This window comes from Oryctolagus cuniculus, chromosome 19 (assembly GCF_964237555.1).
Source record: "Oryctolagus cuniculus chromosome 19, mOryCun1.1, whole genome shotgun sequence".
NCBI classification, from domain to species: domain Eukaryota; kingdom Metazoa; phylum Chordata; class Mammalia; order Lagomorpha; family Leporidae; genus Oryctolagus; species Oryctolagus cuniculus.
In genome coordinates, this window is record NC_091450.1 from 17,173,459 (window position 1) to 17,195,620 (window position 22,162).

A 22,162-nucleotide genomic window follows, 5' to 3' on the forward strand; every position below is an offset into this window, starting at 1 on the left:
GCATTGTGGCGTAGCCAATAAAGCCACCACCTGCAACACCAGCATCCCGTGTGAGCGCCAGTTCCAGTCTGGCTGCTCCTCTTCGCATCCAGCTCCCTGCTAATGCGCCTGGAAAAGCAGTGCAAGATGGCCCAAGTGCTTGAGCCCCTGCACCGGCGTGGGAGACCAGGAAGAAGCTCCTGGCTTCAGTGTGGGCCAGCTCCGGCCCTAACTCTTTCAAATAAACAAAAATAAATCTTAAAATTTACACGATCACCACCACCTCTCGTTAAGAAACAAAAACAATGCTGAACCACAAAATATGACGCACTAAACTCTATTTTTTTTCATATTCTAAGTACATTGGTCCTCTTAAAAAGACGATATCCCATTCTTTAAGGCTTTTTATCTCTTTTTTGATGGGTTTGCTGGGACTGAGACCTGTGCTTAACTGAGCTCTCACCCGCGGACCCGTAAACGGAGAACCCCAAAAGGCCACGCTGGGCTGGGCTGGGCAGCAGCCCGGTTCTCGCGGCTTCCGCAGGCCCCGGCGCGCAGGGACGTCCGGGTGGCGGCGGCCCAAGCGCGGCGTTCCTGAGTCCAAGGCGGCGTCAGGACGAGCCCGGAGCCGCGCAGCTCGCGGAAGTGGCAGCAAACGCCGCACGGCCCCCGCCGCCAGCACGGCCGACCGAGGCCGCGTCCTGAGGAAAACGCGCCCGGGGCCGGCGCCCGATTCCCGCGACAGAGCAAGGACTGAAGCCAGAGGGCGGGCCGAGGCCGGGGAGCGCTCCTTGGAACGGCTAAGGCCCGAAAGCGGGCCGCACCCGAGCGAGGAGACTCCGGGGAGCGAGCCAGGACCGCACCGCGGCGCGGGAAGGCCCGGAAGGCGGAGCGGGCTCCTACTAGCCCCGCCAGGCCAGGGGGACACGCTAAAGGGTGGGGAGGGCCTGGACTTCGGAGGGCGGGTCAGGAGCGGGCCCAGTCCTCGAGGGCAGGTGCAGGGACCGGGCAGAGGTGGGGTCAGGACTCAGGGGTGGGGCCAGGTCCGGAGGACGGAGTCAGAGGACTTGGGAAGGGCCACGGCGCAGGACGGGCCCAAGCCCGGAGGGCGGGGAAGGGGCGGGGCCACGGCGTAGGGCGGGCCCAAGCCCGGAGAGCGGGGGAAGGGGCGGGGCCACGGCGCAGGGCGGGCCCAAACCGAGGGCGGGAGGCGGGGCCATGGCGCAAGATGGGCCCAAACCCGAGGGCGGGGAAGGGGCGGGGCCACGGCGCGGGGCGGGGCCACGGCGCAGGGCGGGCCCAAACCCGAGGGCGGGAGGCGGGGCCACGGCGCGGGACGGGCCCAAGCCCGGAGGGCGGGGAAGGGGCGGGGCCACGGCGCAGGGCGGGGCTAGAGGGGGCGGGGCCAGGACGCGCCCCGGCTTGGCCGGCGGGGCGTGGGCGAGGGCGCAGTCTCGCTGGTATCCGCTGCCTCCGGCCATCAGAGGCTATCCACGGCCGCCTGGAGCGGTTGCAGGTCTAAGAAGCGCAGGGCCAGGGCGAGCAAGCCGAGGAGCAGCAGCAGCCCGAGCAGCCACCGCAGGAGTGTCGGCGCGGGGGAGCCGCGGGGCCGCCGGCTCGTGGACTGCACGTACAGCTCGACGGCGTCGGCGAAGCGGAACTTGTCTGGCGCGTAGCCAAGCTGGGCGCGGGCCTTAGCGATCCGGAAGGTGTGCGTCACGGCCACGCTGTGCACCTGCGGGAAGAGGCGGGGCTCGCGTCTTGGCGTCTGCGATGCCCTCTCCCAGGAGGCCTTCCTCTCTCCTCCGCCTCCATTTTCTTGGAGGATGCCTGCTCCAGTTTGTCTTTTCTGCACCTCCCCAAGCAGCCCCGCGGAATTCGCACCCTTTTCAACAGCGCAAAGGCCGCCTCTGCACTTCCTGTCCTAGCAAGGTGCGGGTCCTCGATGCATTCCCGGGTGTTGGCTAGGAGAAGCCGAGCGCCCTGCCTGTGTCTGGAAGAGAGGACCTTGGCTTCCCGCCGCCCCCCAGCCCCAGCCCAACTGTGGCCAGGCAGACCCCAGGCGCCGTCTTCACACCCTCCTGGCTGATTAAGCTTCTCTCACAGAGGAATTCAATTACGCACAAGTGATCGCTCTCCAGGGTCTACATTTCCCTGCTGCCAGATGGCTCGTAGAATGCCAGCTCTCAATTAGGGAGCGCACACGCTCTGTGCTTGTCCTGGGCTCAGTCCTTTCTATCCCTATGCCATTTAATCCTCTCCTCTTCGTGTATTTGGAAGTTGAAGATCAGAGAGGTTATGTGACTTGCCGGGGGTCACACAGGGGCTGGCGACTGGAGGGAGAGTCCACCAGCTGCCTGCTCTACCCAAGCAGCCCCAGGTCATGGCCCCTTCAGTGGCGGAGAGAGAGTGGCCAGTTCCTGCCCCCTTTTGCCCCGGCTAGTAAGTTCAGGGTGCGCCTTAGTCCAACAGAATATTCCAAAAACACACTGATTCTGTAGGGCGAGAGCTGTGTGTGAACTGGAGAAGCAGGATCCTGGCACACGGAATTCTGAGGCTAGGCTTAGGCGGTACCTCCCTGGCATCCGCAGAGCTGGGCAGGGGCCCCTGCCTCTGTTGTCGCCTGGCTTCTGGGCTCCCTTCCCCTTTGGACTGTGCGCTCCCTGGGGCAGAGACTGTCTTCTTGCCTCCACTGCGCAGCACAGTGCCGGGACACAGCGCAGTTTAAGTGGGAAATGAATCAAAGGCCTTAAACTAGGGGGCTGTGTTGCAGGATGGCCAGCAGAGGGCGCCCGAGCCACAGCCCAGGAACCTCTCCTAGGCTGCGCTCAACAGAACATCCACACCTTAAGATGAGACAGGACGCCCCAGCCTCTGCCCACCACAGTCCAGCAGCGCCTGGACAGGTGTTGTACACTTATGCGACTCCTGATGCAGTCCCCAAGCTGGTTTGTAAGCTTGGGATCATTCAGGATGACTGAGTTTGAATCCCATCACTCAAATGTCAGGCAATCCACAGTGGGGTGCCTGGGTATTTTTTTTTTTTAATCTGGAAGGCAGAGTTGCAGAGATGGGGGGGGTCTTCTACTCACTGGTTCACTCCCCAAATGGCTGCAAAGGCTGGAGCTATGCCAATCCAAAGCCAGAAACCAGGAGCTTCCTCTGGGTCTTCCCATGCAGGTGAGGGGGCCATCTTCTGCTTTCCCAGGCTATAGCAGAGAGCTGGACTGGAAGTGGAGCAGCTGGGACTTAACCAGTGCCCATATGGGATGCCGGCGCTGCAGGCAGAAGCCTAGCCCACTACACCATGATGCTGGGCCCTCCATCACTCTCACTGAAACGAGTGATTATTTCACTCAGTTCCTCCTCTGTAGATGGATTACAGAATCCACAAGTTGGAGTAGTAGTCAAGACTAAATGGGACAAAGCACAGTGCCCGGCATATCGGTCACCACTCAGCAGAGGGTCACTGTTGTCATTATTTTCTCCACTAGGCTGGATGGCTCAAGGGAGAACTCACGGGCAACTGTTTCTCCCTGGGGCCCGTTCTCCATGTTCCCTGGGTCAGAGAGACTTGGACTTGGAGCCACATTCCAGCCTGGTGTATAGGACAAGTCACTAACTTCTCTACTGTCCAGCTTCTCATCTTACAACGCAGATGCCTTAGCAGGGCATCAGAGAATCAGAGAGCGGGCTGGAGGGATTTTTGTACACGACCTCAAACACAGCCCACTGCTTTACCGTTTACAACCTGCGCTAAACATGCTCGTTGGTGTGTGATACTAGGCAAATAGAAAACTCCACCATCACTCCTGTTTAAGGCTGTACACAGTAGGTACTTAATATATGCTTACTATGCAGGACACAAGAGCTGTGAGCCTAGACCCCCCCAGGCTCTGTGTGCAGTGTGCGTACACGTGGTTGGTGGGTACCAATGGCACTCAAAGAAGTGAATGCTGGGATGGACGTGTGACACGGTGAGTAAGGCGCCTTCAGCCCCGTCAGAGTGCCCGGGTTCACGTCCAGGCTCCACTTCCAGGTCCAGCTTTCTGCTAATCCGCACCCCTGGAAGCAGCAAGTGTTCAAGTCTTGGATCCCTGGCGCCCATGTGGGAGATGGAGATCCTGGCCCAGCCCTGGCTGCTGTGGGCATTTGGGGAATGAACCAGTGGATGGAAGATCTCTTTCTGTGTCTCTCTGCCTTTCAGATAAATAATTTAGACAGTGACTGTCCTGGAGCCTGCCTGCAGGGGCCCCCGGTGGCTGGAAGGCTGAGCTGCTACTGAATGAAGTAAATGTGATAAGCGATGGCTTGGGTCTTGCATATCAGACCAAAAGGGCACCAGCAAAGGCCTGAGGTTAGGGTGAGGATCGGGAGCTGGCACCAGACCGGGGCCTGCCTGGAAGGTTCTGAGACCTCCGCCAAGCCGCCAGTCATGGTGTCAAAGGGGTGAGGTGGAGGGGGGGGGGTGCGGCAGCCCACTTACCTCGCTGCGGGTGAGCAGGGGCGGCACGCTGCAGACGGGCCTCAGGGCCAGATGCAGGTACTCCATCACTGTGGCTGCAGGAGACAGGGGCCAGTGACCAGGGGCCCTGGAGACGGAGTCCGCGGGGGGGCAGGGGGGGTTTGCCTTGCAAAGGGTCATTTGGTGAAGGTCACTGGGTTCTTTTTAATCAGCACAGGCTACAGGCTGGGGTACCTTACTTGGCTGTGAAACAGTCACAAGTAACTTGTTACTGGTATCGAAGGACTGAAGTTATAAAACACATGGAGCAGATTCTCAGCGATCTCTGTAAGGGGGTCTCTCTCCCTCCTATTCCAGTGAGCAGGAGAGCGGGTGGAGCAACGGATCCCAACCCAAGCTACACACTGGAGCCCTTTAGAAAGCAGTCTCAGTGCTGGGATAAGCTGCAGCCTGCGACGCTGGCATCTCATGAGAGCGGCAGTTCAGAGTCTGGCTGCTCCACTTCTGGTCCAGCTCCCTGCTAACGTGCCTGGGAAAGCAGCAGAAGATGGTCCCAACTACTTGGATGCCTGCCACCCACGTGGGAGACCGGCATAGAGCTCCTGGCTCCTGGCTTTGGACTGGCCCAGCCCTGGCTCTTGCTGGCATTTGGGGAGTAAACCAGTGGATGGAAGATCTCTCGCTCTCTCTCTGCCTTTCAAATAAGTAAAAAATCTTTAAAATCGCTTCCCTCCCACCTCCTTCCTGCTGATCCTGCTATATCTGGCCTGCAGCTGAGGCTTTCTGCTGTTCCAAAGCTTCCAGGTGATTTTTTAAAAAGTATTTTTAAAAAATTTATTTGACAGGTAGAGTTATAGACAGTGAGGGAGAGAGAAAGGTCTTCCTTCCATTGGTTCACTCCCCAGTTGGCCGCAATGGCTGGCACTGCGCCGATCCGAAGCCAGGAGCCAGGTGACCTCTTCCTGGTCTCCCATGCAGGTGCAGGGCCCAAGCACCTGGGCCATCCTCCACTGTATTCCCAGGCTACAGCAGAGAGCTGGACTGGAAGAGGAGCAGCCGGGACTAGAACCTGGCGCCCATATGGGATGTCGGCGCCACAGGCGGAGGATTAACCAAATGAGCCACGGCGCTGGCCCCTGATTTATTTTTTATTTGAAAGGCAGAATTACACAAAGAGAGAAGGAGAAGCAGAGAGAGAGGACTTCCATCTGCTGATTTACTTCCTAATTGGTTGCAAAGGCCAGAGCTGGGCCGACCCAAAGCCAGGAGCCAGGAGCTTCTTCCGGGTCTCCCACATGGGTGCAGGAGCCCAAGGACTTGGGCCATCTTCCACTGCTATCCCAGGCCATAGCAGAGAGCTGGATTGAAAGTGGAGCAGCCGGGACCTGAACCGGCACCCATATGGCAGCAGCTTCACTGGCTACACCACAGCGCCAGCCCCCGAGGTGACTCTAACACGCAGCCAGAATTGAGAAGCCCTGAGCTGTGGTTGGCCCACAAGAACAGGAATTGATATGCAGTCCCCTAGAACTGCCATCAGCTGTGACTGTGTGAGACGTCTCCCCAGCCCTTCCCAATCACAAGTATCCCGACGCACTGAAAATGCAGCAAGCGGCTGGTGGTGTGGTGCAGCGAGTTAAGCTACAGCTTGGGACCCCTGCATCCCATTTGGAGTGCCAGTTTGAGTCCCAGCTACTCTGTTTCCCATAGAAGGCAGCAGATGATGGTCCAAGTACTTGGGTTGCTGTCACCCATGTGGGAGACCTGGATGGAGTTTCTGGCTCCTGGCTCTGGCCTGGCCAGCCCTGACTGCTGTGGGAAGTTGGGACATCAACCAGTAGATGGAAGAGATATCTCCCTTTCTCTGCCTCTTATTCTTTCTCTGTCACCCTGCTTTTCAAATAAATAATAAATCTTAAAAAATACAGTGGGGACCAGTACTTCGGTGCAGTGGGTTAAGTCACTTCCTGTAATACCAGCATCCCATATGAGCACTATTTTTTGAGTCCTGGCTGCTCTACCTATGATACATCTCCCTGCCTGGGAGAGCAGCAGAGGATGGCCTGAGTACTTGGATCCCTGCCACCCATGTAGACCTGGATGGAATTCCAGGTTCCTGACTTCAGCCTTGACTGTTGTGACCATTTGGGGAGTAAACCAGTGAATGGAAGATTATCTCTCTCTTTGCGTCTCTCCCTCCTTCTGTAACTTTGCCTTTCAAATATATAAATAAATCTTCAAAAACAAATATACAGCAGATCTGGCCCAGGTTTGCCAGGAATACGTCTTTGTCATGAGGGTCTATTGCTCCTTGATTGCTCCACACCTGATGCCTGATCTGCAGTCCACCTAGGATAAGGCCAGCAGAGGGGTGCCAAGGGTGGGAGTAGAGGGCAGCAGGCAGCACCCACTGCGGGCACCGGGGGTGGACGCACAGACCGACCCTCAGTGAGGAGGAGACTCCAGGGTTACAATGGAGCCCCCGCCAGTCTCAAAGCAGCCCCAACTGCAGGGTGCCCTAGGGAGAGCAGCCCTGGCCTGACACCTTCCAGCCCAGGCCACAGGAAGTCTGTCAACCCCAGGTGTGGATTCTGCCCCTCCCATTTTCTCACAATGGCCTCCATCCCTCATCTTTGTAATGGGTCCAATCACACGCTCCTGGCAAATGGGACAAGATTTAAACAGGGCCAGACTAGTGTGAAGGGAGTGAGGCCACTGGAGTGTGAAATTTAAGGAGACACCTGCTCCCAGGGCCCATGGAAGCCCAGGACCAGGTATGGGGCACCTGCATGGCCACCTTAAAAATTCACCCTAGCCCTGGCCCTGGGTTTGAAGTGAGCTAGGGCTGGATCACCTGGCCCATGGGGGGCTTTCATACCCATGCCCCTTTCCTTACCTGTCAGGTAAACCCAGCAAGTAGGCACCTGGATCCAGGGCTGGCTGTACCCCAGCTTCTCAAACTGCAAGGAGACATGGCCGGGGGTGAGAAGAGAGGGTTCTGGGACTGGTGCGGGAAGGCCACCTGCTTCCTGTGTCCTGAGGCCCACAGGGGTAGCTCTGGGCCCTCACGCACGGCCCAGCCGGGCAGACCCTGCCACTGGCCCTAAGTCTGCGCCAGTCTTGAAATGAAATCCACACCTCGCCCTGGAAAACTGAGGCAGCAGTCAAAGTGCAGAGACGGGCTTTTAACCCGGGATCGCTCGCATCAGTTACTCCCGACACCTGCCTTCCACTCAGGGACGTCTCAGCAGAACCTGATTTTTCTAGAACTGGCTTTTCTATTAAAGAAAAGCGAGAACTTGTACGTGGAGGGTAGCAGGGATGGAAGAGGAGATGGCTCAGGATGAGCCGAGCTCGTCCCTTGCATGAAGGACAATGGCCAGGGCTGGCAGGGCTGGCACGGTTGGCAGGGTATGGAGAAGGAACCAGGGCCCTCCCATGCTGTGGGGGAGATGGGAAACAGTGCAGCCCCTTCAGAACACAGGCAGGCTGTTCCTCCGAATGCGTAAACCCAGAGCCGCCATAAAACCCAGCCACCCCAGGCCGAGGACCCTCGCGCACCCACACAACATGCACGCGGGTGCTCACAGCGCCACAACAGCCCCCAAGGGGAAAAACTCAAGTTTCCATCCACTGATGGGTGCATAACACAGAATGGATGGGATACTTTTCAGTGGTTTTAAAAAACCACATACCAATAAATACCACAACATGGATGAGCCTTGGAAGCAAGAGCTAAGTAACAGGGTGGACACTGTGGCGCAGTGGGTTAAGCCGCCATTTGGGTTACACGCATCCCATATTGGAGTGCTGGTTCAAGCTACCCCACTTCTTATGTTTATTGGGAAGGCAGAGCAACAGCGGCGGGTGTGTGTGTGTGTGTGTACGCGCGTGTGGGGTGAAACAGAGAGAGATCTTCCATCCTCTGGTTCATTCCCTGAGCCAGGCTGAAGCCAGGAGCCAGGGACCAGGAACTCTACCTGGGTCTCCCTCACTGGCAGGGGCCCAGCCACTTGGGCCATCTCCTGCCGCCTTCTCAGGGCTTCTGGTCTACCCTTCTATGCAGACTGGCCCTCTTTGAGAAAAGAGGCCACAGTTTTCTGGGGGGGCTGCAGCACGGGAGACCCCAAGGCCCACGGCCTCCCTTTGCCTTCTTCAGAGCCTTCCCACACAGTGCCGTGGCTCACAAGCAAATCCTCCAGGGCTGGAAGCCACTAGGAATCGGGCAACAGGTACAGGTGCTTGGCGCGGTGGTTAAAAGTCTCCTGGGACACCTGCATCCCATAGTGCACTGCCTGGGTTCAAGTCTCAGCTCTGCTTCCAATTCCAGCTGCTTGCTAACGGGCACCATGAGAGGCAGCACGGGACGGCCCAAGTCCTTGGGTCCCTGCCACCTATATGGAAGACCTGGATGGAGTCCCAGGTTCCTAGCTTCTGCCTGGCCCACTCCCTGCTTGTTTGTGGGCATTTATAGGAGTGAACCAGGGGATGGAAGTACCTTCTCTCTCCATCCCTCCCTTTCTTTGTCTCTCTCCCCCCCCCTCACCCCACTTCCAATTTTAAATAAAAGAAATAAAAATATAAAACAGATTTGTAATCAATCGGGAAGCAGGCTTAAGGGAATGGGGTTAAACTGGGGAGCACATGGAGTCCACAGGGGAACAGCCGGGACCGCCTCCAGCCAGTTCCGCTGTCACCCAGGGCACAGCTCTGGTACCAGAGCTGATTCTTAATGGGAAAGCTGAGTTTTTCAGAGTAGGGAAGGGTGACAGGGAGAGCAGACTGGGGTGGGGGCGGCAGCAGCGCACCTACCAGTGGGGCCATCCACTCGAAGACGTTCACGCTGTCCCCATCGTTGATGTAGTACGCCTGCCCACTCTGAAGGGACACGAGGCGGGAGTCGGCCAGCTGCCTGCTGGCCTGACCCCGCCCTTGCCCAGGGTGTCTGCAGCTGCCCCGGGCCCCTTGTTCTCTTGAGCACACCCCAGGCATGGGGACAGACCTGAGTCAGTCCCCGTGAATTCAGGGGCCACCACCCCGACTCCACGGAGTCACCTAACCTCTCTGTACCTCATCTTCTTCACCGGAGAAATGGGAGAGTAATAGTGAGCTCACCCTGTTGGGCTGCCATGAATACCAAAAGCAATGGCGTGTGTGACAGGCTGGGCACTGGGCGACTACTATTCTGGAACAAACCCTGCCAATCTCGCGGGTCATCATGAGGACCTAGGGATGTTCCATAAAGACCTCCCCACCCCAAGCTTCCGGGGCCCGGGGTTCCCTGCCTGCAGCCCGTGGGGGAGGGGCAGGACTCACAGCCACGAAGCCCTTGGCCGCAGTGAGGGCCTCGGCCGCCAGCACGTGTGCCTGCACTAGGTTGTGCACGTGGACCCAGTTCATGCGTGTCTTGCGGTCCCCAAATCGGAACATGAACAGCCTCCTCTTGATGTGGCCCTGATTGCGGGGTGGGGGGGGGTGAGACACAAAGGTAGAGCCTGGAGTGGCTCCGCACACCACTGCCGGGCCAGGATCCCTAGTTTCCAGCCCCAGACCTGACCTTCTGCCCCAGTCTCCTGTGGCTGGTGACTTCCTACATCGCCATGTGATCCTGGAAGGACCAAGGTCCCCCAAATGTACAGGTTCTGGGGAGAGCACCGGATCTTCTCTCCCAAGCTGCTCCTCTGTCGGCTGCCTGCTCAGCTCATGCCACTACTCAGGCTAAAGCCTCAGAGCTTGTGAAAATCTGTGCATGCGGGCTGCGATCATGTCTCAGCATCCTGCAGCCACCCTCATCTCTCACCAGGATCCACACTCCCTTCCTAACCTGCCCCCCTGTCCACGGTGGGGTCTGCTCTCTGCACAGCCAGGGGCTCCTTTTCAATCCTGAGTCAAGGCCAGGCCCCCACCCCACCTCCCCAGCTCAGAACAGCCCAGGGGCGCCCATCCTACCGGGTTGAGAAGTCTTTTCCTGATCTGTGCGCAGCCTCTCTGGGGCTTCATCCTATACTCACCCCTTCGACCTCTCAGCCATGCCGCAGGCCCCACTCGCTATTCCTGGGCCCCACTCACTACTCCTGGGCCATCTCAGGGCTCAGGATGCTGTCCCCTCTGCCCAGCAGGCTCTTCCTCCAAATCCCTGCACACCCCCTCTGCCAGCTCCCCACGGTGCATGGCCCAGTGTCGCCTTCCACACGAGGCTACCTGACTGTGCAGGAGATGGGCGACCGCCTCAGCCCGCTCCACGCTCCCTCACCGTGCCGGGAACCTGCCAAGAGCCCTCAGCATTGCACATGCTCCCTGCTGTCTGCTGATGTCCTCGTGTCAGGACACAAGCCCCATCGGGACAGGAAGTGTCCACCTGCCTCACCGAGCTACCCCCAAACCTACAGCAGTGCTGGGCGCACAGCAGGGGCTCCATGAACATCTGCTGAGTAAGAAGTGACTGGCTGGGGGAGAGCACCACGGGGGGCCGAGTCCATGTCCCCCAAGAACCCCATGCACGTAAGAGACAGCCAGAGCAGGGATGCTTTCCCACTGCAGGCTGGAGCGCCACTCCCCTCCTGACTTCCATAGCTCCCCACAACCTTACTATGCCAAGATCAGATCCAGACACAGGGGCTCCTTGGTACTTCCTAAACCGACCTTGGACGTTTCTCCTTTTCAGGCTTGTACCCAAGCGGCCTGGTCTATTTGGCCTATCTTCTCTCTCCTACCCCGTATTCTCAGCTAATTTCCTTTTCTCTTTTCCAATGACATACTAATCACTTCCTCCAAGAAGCCCTCCTGGGCCTCCCCTGCCAGGCCCAGTGTCTTGTGTCTCCCTTCCCACACTGAGCAGTGTTCCTCCCCGCCACCAGGTGGGAGAAATCTGAGTATGGCATTTAGAGCCCCTTGTGGCTCTACTCCTAGCTCCTAGCATTCTCTAGAGACTTCCTGTGCATGGGAGAGATGTACCACCCAGCCCAGTGAGCCCATGGGTGAGTGGGGTCACAGCTCCAGGACTCCTCCAGCAGTGCTGCGCCCACAGAGAGCTCCGCTCCCGGCAGGCCTGAGGGGCCCATGGACTGGTGGGCACAAGGGGCATCTCCCAGACCTGAGGGTCCCAGGCTCAGGACATGGCCTTGAGACAGTGAGGGGGGGGCTCGGGGGAGGGGGAGGCCTGGTGTGATGTGGTGCCTGCCTTGGTCCCAGGGAAGGGCTGGGATGACATACCGCCACTCGGGGCAGGTGTCTCTGCTCCTCAGGGCCGTAGATGCCTGGGGGCCGGAGCACACAGGTCCGGAGAGTGCCTCCTCCTAGGACACAGGGGACAGCAATCAGGGGCCTGGGGAGGGGCAGCCCAGCAGGGAAAGGGGGAGAAAGGCTGTCTACACCTCCTAGTCCTGACCTGGACAGATCAGAGGGAAGGTCCTTGGGGTTTGCTCATCCAATTATTCTCTCAGTCCATCAATTAGCCATTCAGCAAGCACTACTCAGAGTGTCACTCCCCCACCCCCGACCCCCAATACACACACCGTGGATGGATGTGTGAGGACTGTAAGGTCCCTTCCCCACAGCACCCCTGGACAGCAGGATCTCCTTCGACTCTCTGAGAAGCCCGCTGTGCCCATTCTACAGATGCACCTGGCCCCACACTCCCTCATGCCAAAAACACTTGTTCATTCCCCTTTTCTGGTCATCAGTTAGAACAGGACCACAGTCGCCCTCAGAGAGGTCCAACTACGTCCTGGGCTCTGGGACAATGGGTGGAGAAAGGAAAAGTCTGCAGCCATCAGCAGAGACGCGGAGGTCTGTTCCCCTCACACTGTTCTACCCTAGCAGAGTCCACCAGACCCTGATGGAGCCCGGTGCAGGACTTCCACTGGGGGGCCCCCGAAATGGGTGGTGGGTGAACATGTCTCCCTTGTGGAAATCTGGGGGTACACACTGAGGGCTGCCACATAGTTAAGTCTTCAGAATGCTTACAAAAATGTCAATTTGCTTCCACAATTCATTTATATTTAAGATTAGATTTTTTTTTATCATTTCCATTTATTTGAAAGGAAGAGGAGGGAGGGAGGGAGGGAGAGAGAGAGAATCTTCCACCTTAGGTTCACTCCCCAGATGTTTGCAATAAGGCGGCCCAGGCTGAAGTCAGGAGCCCAGAACTCAATCAGGATGTCCTATGTGGGTGACAGGGACCCAAGTGCTTGGGCCATCACCTCCCACCTCCCAACGTGTACACAACGGCAGGAGGCTGGAATGGGAGGTGGAGCCAGGACTGACACCCAGGCACTCTGATTCAGGATGTGAGTGACCCAAGTGGCATCTTAAGGGCTAAGCCACATGCCAGCCTCTGTATTCAGGATTTTAAATGACTGACTTTGCAAGCTGACTCCCAGCCTCCTGGGCCTCCTGGAAGATGCTCCGCTCTCCCTCCTGAGGCTCGAGCTCCCCCCAAGGGGCTGTACCCCTGGTATGGAGACCCAGGGGAGACCACGCTCTACAACCAGCAGCCCACCTTCCTGCGGGCACCCCTGCCCTTCTGCACAAGGTCACTGTCAGTCTAGTTGGTAGCCTTGGGGTGTTGTCATCTAGGAGTGTGACTCTCAATATCACTGATACCAGGACCACAACCCCAGGAGGGGACCTGCCCCGAGAACCCTGATGATCAGCCCCTCCCCTCCATGTCCCCAGGGCTGCCTCGACCCTGGGGTCATTTTCCTGGAAGTTGATTTTCCGGCAGTTGTTCCACATCCTGTCAATGTGAGCTCCCTTTCCCCATAAATGAGCCAAGGCCAGTGCCTCCGGGTCACAACCAAACATCCTGACGGTATGTCTCCAGCAGGCTTAATAGTGGTCCCTAGAAAGCTATGTCCATGTCACAGAACCAGAGAACGGGACCTCACGTGGAAAAGGGTCTTGGCAGATGTCATGAAGTTAAGGATCTCAGGATGCGGTCATCCTATTCTAGCCAGGTGGGCCCTGGATCCAGGGACAAGGGACCCCATAAAAGACTCTCAGAGAAGATGCAGGTGGGGGCCAGTGTTGTGGTGCAGAGGCTAAGCTCCACCTGGCAACACCAGCATCCCCTATGAGCACTGGTTCAAGACCTGGCTGCTCCACTTCCCATCCAGCTCCCTGCTAATGCACCTTGGGAAATCAGCAGAAGATGGCCTGAGTGCTTGGGCCCCTTGCCACTCACATGGGAGACCCAGATGGAGTTCCAGGCTCCTGGCTTCAGTATGGCCCAGCCTCGCCTGTTGCAGCCACGTGGGCAGTGAATCAGCTGATGAATACCTCTCTCTTTGGCTCTCCCTCTCTCTGTAACTCTGCCTTTCAGAAAAATAATTAAAAAAAAAAAAAAAAAAAAAAGAAGAAGACGCGAAGATTGAGGCAGAGGTTGGAGAGATGCAGCCACAAGAAGGGAGTGCCTGGGGCCACCGGAACCTGGGAATGACTTGGAAGGCTCCTCCCCTAGAGCCTAGGCGTGGGGCAGTGCAGCCCAATGGACACGACTACAGTCCTCTGGCCTCCTGGTGGTGAAAGAAGACATCCCTATTGTTTTAAGTACCCTAGGACACTAACATGCCAAGAGACAGGACATAGTCACGGTGATCCCACGCTGGGATCTGGGCATCACAAACTCTGCTACTGGGACCAGGGCCCCCTGTGCTATGCTACAGGGACAGTCTGAGGCCAGGCTGGGGAGCAGGGAGTGGAAGTCACCCAGGGTGACAGAGGCTGTACTCCTGGAAGGCAGGTATCGGGTGAGCCGCTCTGTAAACAGCCTATGGCTAATTTTAAACCCTGGGTCACCTGGGCATGGTGGGGGAAGGTTGAGTTGCACCTGCCATTGGCTGGGGGCTGGGGAGAAGCACTGGGCAGCCACGTCACGGAGGGGCCGGGCCTGGTATCCATGACTCTGCTGACCATGGAAAGCTGGGGATGCTCATATAAATAATTCTCAGTCGGAGGATTAGGTGTCCAGCATGCAGGCTGCTGGCCGGGCCGAGGGAGGCCCCAGGCAGAGAAGAGAATTCAAGCACACAGGGTGAAGCCCTGGGAAAACACAGCTGATGTCCCTGCTGCCATCGGGGTGCAGGTCTGACTTGGTCCAAGGTGAAGTGGGCTGCAGCTGAGTAGATTTTAGGAAAAGAGCCCGCCACTCATGGCCCTGCTCAGCTGTGGCTGCAGCACGGCCCCATGGTTAAGCGCCCCAGGACCTGGTGGGAGACTCCTCCACAGTTCAAATCCCACCTCTACCCTTTAAAGGCTTATGACATTAAGCTGAGTCAGTTAACCTCTCAGTGTCAAACGGGCACAAGAATTTCTTTCCATCATTGCTCTCTCTCCAAATGCACTTGGCTTCTGAGTTAAGGTTTTGTTAGGGAGGAGAAACCAGGCTCTCTGATTCTTTTTGGTTTTGAATTTCAGAAAGTCAAGTAGTGACGATTTGGATAGCAAGGAATTCAAACTGGCTTCTGAGTTTCGAAAACAAGGGATGCTGATAGTAGTTAAGATGCCCACGCCCACGCCCATGCCCATGCCCATGTCCCTCGGGTGCCTGGATTTAAGACCCAGCTCCACTTATAACTCCCGCTTCCTGAGAGGCAGCAGGTGACGGCCCAAGTACTTGGGCCCCCGCTACCCGCTGGGAGACCCAGATTGAATTGTAGGCTCCTCCTTTGGCTTGGCCCAGCCCCCACTGTTGCAAGCATTGGTGTGCCTTACAAATAAGGAAATCACCATCCACCCACCCCTATTTCGGGGGAGGCAGGAGCTGGGCAGGCACATTTGGTGTGAGCAGGCTCCCCAGGCACTCACCTGGTAGAGGGGTCCCATTGGCCATGAGGATCAGCTGGTCGGCGATGGCTTTGGTTCGGGAGTAGTGGTCCATGTGCTGCCAGGGGCCGGGGAAGACAGGGCCACCAGGCAGGGCTGAGCTCTGCTGCTGGCCTGACACCTGCCTGGCCTGCACCTCCAGGCAGACTGCTTGAGGGTTGCCTTCTAGGGACTCCCACTGGGAAGCAGCCATGCCCCTAGCCCCAGGCCCCTCCTCTCCCTCTGGGTGGTAACAAGGACCACCCCACGGGACCACTGGGGCAGCTCTGCTCAGCGAGGCTCCGGCCAGCCCCGAACCCTGCCCTGCCACGCTGCCAGCCTTCAGGCTTCACCTGGCGCTTTCCCAGGTGGTCCCGTTTCCTGCTCTCCCCGGCCCCCGCCATGGTGATCTCAGGCCCAGGTGAAGAGACAGAGGCCCGGAGCAGTGACTTGCTCAGGGTCACGCAGGCGTTAGGTGGCCAGGCCGGGGCTCAAAGCCAGGTCTGCCTGGTTTCAAAGCCCCTAGGGACAGGACGTGGCTGAAATTGGGGCTCTCATGCTACTTCGTGCCTGCTGGGACCCACTGCGAGTTGGTCGGCTGATCCTGGGGAAGGCACGTCCCAGGCCTGCTGGCCCTGCCACCTCTCCCAGGTGCCGCCTCTCCCGGGGTACCTTGTCCAGTGGGAAATATGGCACGGAGTCCTCATCGCCCTGCTCTATGGGCTTCCCGCCGAAGGCCACGTTGACGGTGCTGGTGTAGACAAGGCGCGGAACCCGCCGGCGGACGCAGACTGTAGCCACAGGTGCACACAGCAACGCACAGGTGCATACGAACACACACGCCGGGCCAAGCGTGAGCAGGGGCTCAGCTGAGGAGGGCCCACAGGGACCTCCCGGGGCACACCCAACCAATTTCTACACCATCTTCCGCACACGTCCTGGCCCCAAGACCTTCCCCTCTTCCCCTTAACTTGGGGTGAGGGTCAAGTTGTGGCTCCGTGGGCCCCTGGGGCTTTACTCCTTCTCTGCGTGACTTTGGCCCCTGAGCTGCCTTGCCAGGGACAGACAGGTCAGCAGAAAGTCTCACTCCATGCGGACAGAGGGGGAAAAAAAAACCACTCTAGAATCAGAGAGGAAACTGGGAGGTGGGGCAAGGCAGGATAGACTCAGAGGCCCAGACTTGGGTTTCCGATTTTGGCACTGCTGTGACCTTTCTCACGCCCATGCCTAGGCTGTGAGTATGCACTCCGCTGCCCGTAGTCCTAGATAGGCTAAGACCTCGAGGACACACCCCGTGCAGGGCCCTGGGCAGGTGCGCTGCAGAAATGCTGTCCACAGCCCCTGCCCTGGGGTGGGCCGACGGCCCCTTGTCTGTCCCCCAACCCTGCCCCAGAGCTGGACCTGTGGCAGGAGAGGGGAGAGGAGGAGGAAGCACACAGCAGGTCACACTCAGTCCTGAGCGCCTACCATCGATCACCAGTTTGGTGCCTCCAACATTTATAGACTCAATCTGTTCTTTTTGCAGCTAAAAGATAAGAGGAGGCGGGGGAGTGACGGTGGGGCCTCTCGCCTTGTGGCCCAGGCTGGAAGGCGGGGCCCACGGCAGCAGAATGTCCAGCACAGAAGCAGGGTCCTGAAAGGGTCCCTGGGGTGCCCGGCTCTGCTGCCAGCTCCCCAGGTGACCAGGCTTCTGTTCCCACCTGGCCCTCAGCCCCTCGGGGTAAGGCAAGGGCTGGCCGACCCCCCCTGGGCGGTGGGCAGGATTATATAAGACACCAGGGAGAGCCCAGTACAGAACTTGGCAAGGTAGAAGGGCTCAAACTGTGCTGGATCATTTCCCTGCTTTTGAAGTCTCAGTCTTCTCATCTGTAAGATGGACATAACCGCGTTGTGTGAGCCCCAGCAAGGGGCTGGGGTGTGATGACAGCTCCGCATGTGCCCGGGACAGGCGCGAGCTTTGTGACCCCGATCTCAAGTCTTACAGCAACTAGAAGCTGGGTTCTAGACTTATTTTTATTTCTTTATTTTTAAGTTTTTTTTTTTTTTTTTTTTAATTTATGTGAAAGGCAGAGTCATGAGGGCAGGGGGAGAAAGAGAGAGAGAGAGAGATTTTTCCATCCATTGGTTTACTCCCCAAGTGGCTGCAACAGCCAGGGCTGAGCCAGGCCAAAGCCAGGAGCCAAGAGTTTCATCCGGGTCTCCCATATCAGTGGCAGGGGCTCAAGTACTTGGGCCATCTTCTGCTGCTTTCCCAGGCCATTAGCAGGGAGCTGGATGGGAAGTGGAGCAGCTGGGGCATGAACCAGCCCCCAAACAGGATGCTGGCATTGCAAGAGGCAGCTTTACCTGCTATGCCACAACGCCTGCCCCATAGATTTATTTTTATCTACTCTTTCTGTGGTTGTCTTGTTTAATGGGTAATGCAGTAAGAGGTTAAAAGTAATTCAAACAGTAAAAAGGGGCAGTCCTGGGGCCAGCACCTGGGAAAGCAGCAGAGGCTGGCCCACGTGCTTGGGCCCCTGCACCTACGTCGGAGACCTGGATGAAGTCCTGGACTTTTGGCTTCAGTCTGGACCAGCCCTGGCCTTTTTAGCCTTTTAGGGAGTGAACCAGTGGATGGAAGATCTCAATCTCTTTCTTTCTCTCTCTGTCTCTCCCTCTCTCTGTAACTGTCTTTCAAGTAACACAATTTATTTAAATAATGCTCAGCTGGTGGGCATTTAGGTCATGTCCAGTTTTGTCATGAAAAGCAAGGGTACCAATACAGAAAGAAGTTTAATTTCTGAGTCCAGGGGCCTATGTCTATTTTGACAGCTACTGTCGCACTGCTGTTGGAAGGGGCTGTGACCTAAGCGGCGGTCATGCCCTCATTTTCCAGATAAGGAAACAGAGACTCGGAAAGGTTATGTTAACCCGCCCTCGGTCACACAGCGAGAAAGTGGCAGAACTGCTGTTTGGTCTCACGGCTGCAGAAGGCAGGCTGGGAATAGCCTAAATCCTTCCTGCAGGGGGCGAAGGGGTGTGGTGGGCACAGCCAGGACTTGAACCCGACTCTGTTCTCTCCAGCGAGTCTATGTGAGGGGCTCACCTTCTCCGCGCCGGACATCCCATAGGAGGCCACGTGGAAGACACAGTCCACCCCTTCGAAGGCGCGGTACAGGGCCTCTTCATCCCGGACATCAGCCTGGAACAGGAAAGAGGAGGTCCGAGTTCAGGGCAAACAGACACACAAGCTCTGCACCTCTCCAGGCCTAGGCCAAGCCCACGCAGGGCCAGGAGAGGTGGGGGCACCCGGATTTACTCTGTGATCCTATAGGGGGCCATCATTAGCGCCGGTCTCTCATTGGCCCCGCTCTGAAGAGGGGGACAGCACCTGAAGAGGTGCTGTCCCCCTGGGACCAGGGCTGTCCGGTGGGAAGAACAGAGGCAGAGCTGGGGCTCAAGTCTGGCTCCACGGCCTGTGCTCCTAAACTCCACTGGTTTCACATAAGACACTGCCCCGCCCCCCACTGCCACCGGTCCCCAAGACCCTGGTCCCCGCACCTGGATGAACTCGGTCCCCGGGGGCAGTTCCCACTGCGGTCTGCGGAGGTCGAGTAGGACGACGGAAGTACCGCCCTTGGCCAGGCTGGAACCCAAGCTAAAGCCCAGGTAGCCTCCTCCTCCGGTCACCAGAACCTTCTGCCTAGGGGCCGGGGCGGGCTTGGCTTGAGTCTTCTGCTGTGGCGCTGGTGTTGGGGCTGTCGGTGCCTCACTGGGTTGGGGCCCAGTTCCAGACCCCTGTCTGGGCCCAGCTCCTAGCCCAGGTATTGAGCCAGCTCCTGGCTCAGGCCTCAGACCTGGTCCAGGTCCTAGAATCACACCAGGTCCCGACGCAGGCCCTGAGACAGCACCAGGCTGTGGCCCAGATCCCGGGACAGCACCAGATCCTGACCCAGGTCCTGGAGTAGTGTTAGGTCCCAGTCCAGGTGCTGGGACCACCCCAGGTCCCAGCCTGGACCCTGAGACAGCACCAGGTCCTGGAAAAGCACCAGACCCTAGAGCAGCACCTGGCCCTGCCCCAGACCCGAAACCAGACCTTGGACTTGAGACCCCTCCCCAAGCCTGGCAGACAGGGCAGCTCTTCTCGCCCTGGCCTGCGGCTTTGCAGGCCTCGGGGAAGGCACCTGCGGGGTTGGGCTTCATCTTCTACTGGGCCATGCGGACCCAAGGCTGTCCACCTGTGGGAAACACAGAAGAAAGAACATTCTAGAATTGTTTCAAGTCACACGGGTTATCAGATTCCTAGGACTTAAAGGGAACTCCAGGTAGAAATTAGAGACGCTCTGAATTCTCGGTGCATCTGTCCCTTTCAGAACTTCAGGTACCTTCAGGGATGGGTGGTTAGCGCCATGATTTAAGTCGCTGCTGGAGACATCTGCCTTCCACATCAGAGTGTCTGGGTTTGAGTCCTGGCTCCCCTCTTGATTCCAGCTTCCTGCTAATGCACACCCTGGGGGGCAGCAGGTGATGGCTCAAGGAGTTGGGTCCCTGCCACCCACATGAGAAACCCAGAATGAGTCCCTGGCTGTGGCTTTGGCCTAGCCCAGACCTGGCAATATGGACATTTGGGGAGTGATGGGAATTCCATCTGTCTTTACTTCTCAAATACATAAATAACTTTCAAGGTGGGTGCTCCCTCCCAGAGAGAGAGTAAGAGAGAGACAGCGTGGCCAAGCTTACAGCAGGGAAGCTGAGACTTAGGCCACACACTCCTGACTTCCCTTCAAATCTCTGTGTTTGCAGTGTCCCAGGAAGTCAGATCAGATCAGCCCAGGGGACCTCACTAGATTGGGAGGGGACCGCCCTCCGGTGGGGAGAAGCAGATGGATTTCTAGAAATGAGGAAGAGGGCCGGGGCAGAGGAATCTGCATGGGACACAAAGCACAGCCCCTGGAAGCCTGTGCGTGACACCACATGCTGCACTGGCCCCACCCTGACGCTGCTCCTCCCGGTACCCAAGCAGGGCAGGTGCCTGGCACTGTGGGTCTGTGGCTCTCAGGGGCCACCACTGAGGCTCCTGTCCTCTCTAATCTAGACTTAAAACAAGCCAGGCTATTGGGCTCTATCACCTCTTGCCTCACTGGAGGATGAGGCTGGGCCAGGGGCCAGATCACCATCATCACTACAACAGCAGCTGTGTGCTGTGGGCCTACTGTGTGCCAGGTCTTACAGGTAGGTAAGTACCTGTTCTGCATGGCACATATTTGGCTGCATGAAACAGCAGGTGTGTGTTGAGTGACTGACTGATGGTGGTGGTCACAAGGCAGGGACTCTGATAGCTATAGGGACTGAGTCTTTTGTGTCCTTGGACACTACCTGGTTTTTCAAGGTTCTGGGTGAAGGATACAGTTGGCCTTGTACAAACTCTATCACTCACTGATTCAACTGGGGGCGTGGGACACCTCAAATCAGAGCCATCAGAGAAATGGGGAGAGAGTACAGCCCAAGAGGACCCAGGCCCTGATGACCCTGTTCTGGGGAAGGGGCTGTGGTCCAGAGCTGTCCTACCCTAAGGGGCTGCTTTTTGTGGCACAGGCTGGGACCCAACCACAGGTACCCATTTGCTAGGGTGTGCCCTTAAAACCTCACTGTGTTTCCGTGTGCACAGCTGTAACATGGACCCAAATAACCCTGACAGCGCCATGCACCTCCCAGCCGGGTCACAGAGCACAGACGCGGGAGCGCTGTGCAAAGTGCCAGAGCGCACGCCCCGGGACGGTGCTGTTCAGTCCCCAGCACCTCTAGCAGTGCACGGTGGCCAGTCATCAGCTGCGGGATGAATGACAGCACTGGGGGCTGGCGGTATCAGCGAGCGCTATTGTCCCCGCCAGACACGGCAGCCCAGAGAAGCAGAGGCCACTGTTCCCACCATCCAGAGGTGGAAACTGAGGCACAGAGAACCTCAACGCCTTGTGACCCAGTCACAGTAACTGCCTCGGCCCGAATCCAGGCCAGCGGGAAGCCCGAAGCGGGGTTTATCGAAATGAATTGGTGAAAAGGGCGGTGAGCACCAGGGACGGACCACCGGGCGCGCCGGCCTCTGGGGGCGGGAAGGAGCGCGCGCCTCACCCCAGCAGCTCCGGGGCAAGCCCGCTCCCCACTTGTCCCCCCCTTACCCCGCTTCGTCCCGCCTGGCCACTCCCGCCCACACCTGCGCCCCTGGCCCGCGCCGGGGCTGCGCTCACCTGGCCCGGGCTCCCGCGCCGCGGCGCTGCGTGCTCCTCCGGTCTCGGAGAGAGCCAGGCGCCGCCGCCCGGGCCGCCGCCGCCGCGGGCGGGGATGGGGACCGGGCTGAGGGCGGGGCGGGGCGGGGTTTGATGCCGGGACCGCCCCCGCCTGCGCCCGCACCTGCTCGCTCCGCCTCCTCCACTCCGAAAGTGAAGACCCGCAGATCTCCCGAGGGGAGCTGGGGGTGGAAACGGGCCGCGCTCCCGCTGGGGAACGAACAGCGAGGCCTTGCCTGCCCGCACACCCTTCCTAACCTCTACCAACTGTGCGTCCTCGACACCACCCTACCCCGCCATCAGCCTGCCTGTTCCCCTTCCTCCTCTTCTCCCTCCCTCATTTTGTCCATCATCCAACCTGTTCTTCCGTCCATCCCTTTCCCATGCAGCCATCTTTCCATTCATTTTTTTTTTTTTTACTAAATCTTTTAGCCATCCATCCATCTGTCATTCCATCCATCTTTCCATGTATCTATTCAAATATGTACCCCTGAGGTCGGCGCTGTGGCATAGCGGGTAAAGCCGCTGTATGGCTTTATGCAGTGCCGGCATCCCATATGGACACCGGTTCGAGTCCCGGCTGCTCCACTTCCAATCCAGCTCTCTGCTATGGCCTGGGAAAGCGGTGGAAGATGGCCCAAGTCCTTGG

General features: G+C 58.1%; 1 protein-coding gene across 1 annotated transcript; it reads right to left on the reverse strand.

Moving 5' to 3' along the window:
- Window positions 1-583: 583 nt before the first annotated feature.
- Window positions 584-21,572, reverse strand: SDR42E2 (short chain dehydrogenase/reductase family 42E, member 2). Its single transcript, XM_070064608.1, has 12 exons — window positions 21,475-21,572; window positions 18,791-19,467; window positions 18,336-18,431; window positions 16,715-16,772; window positions 15,920-16,038; window positions 15,251-15,326; window positions 11,657-11,739; window positions 9,761-9,898; window positions 9,257-9,322; window positions 7,341-7,404; window positions 4,466-4,539; window positions 584-1,714 (listed from the first exon to the last, which is right to left on the reverse strand). The coding sequence occupies exons 2-12, from the start codon at window positions 19,430-19,432 to the stop codon at window positions 1,460-1,462; spliced, it is 1,671 nt and encodes a 556-aa protein (XP_069920709.1). The 5' UTR covers window positions 19,433-19,467; window positions 21,475-21,572; the 3' UTR covers window positions 584-1,459.
- Between the last annotated feature and the right edge of the window lie 590 nt (window positions 21,573-22,162).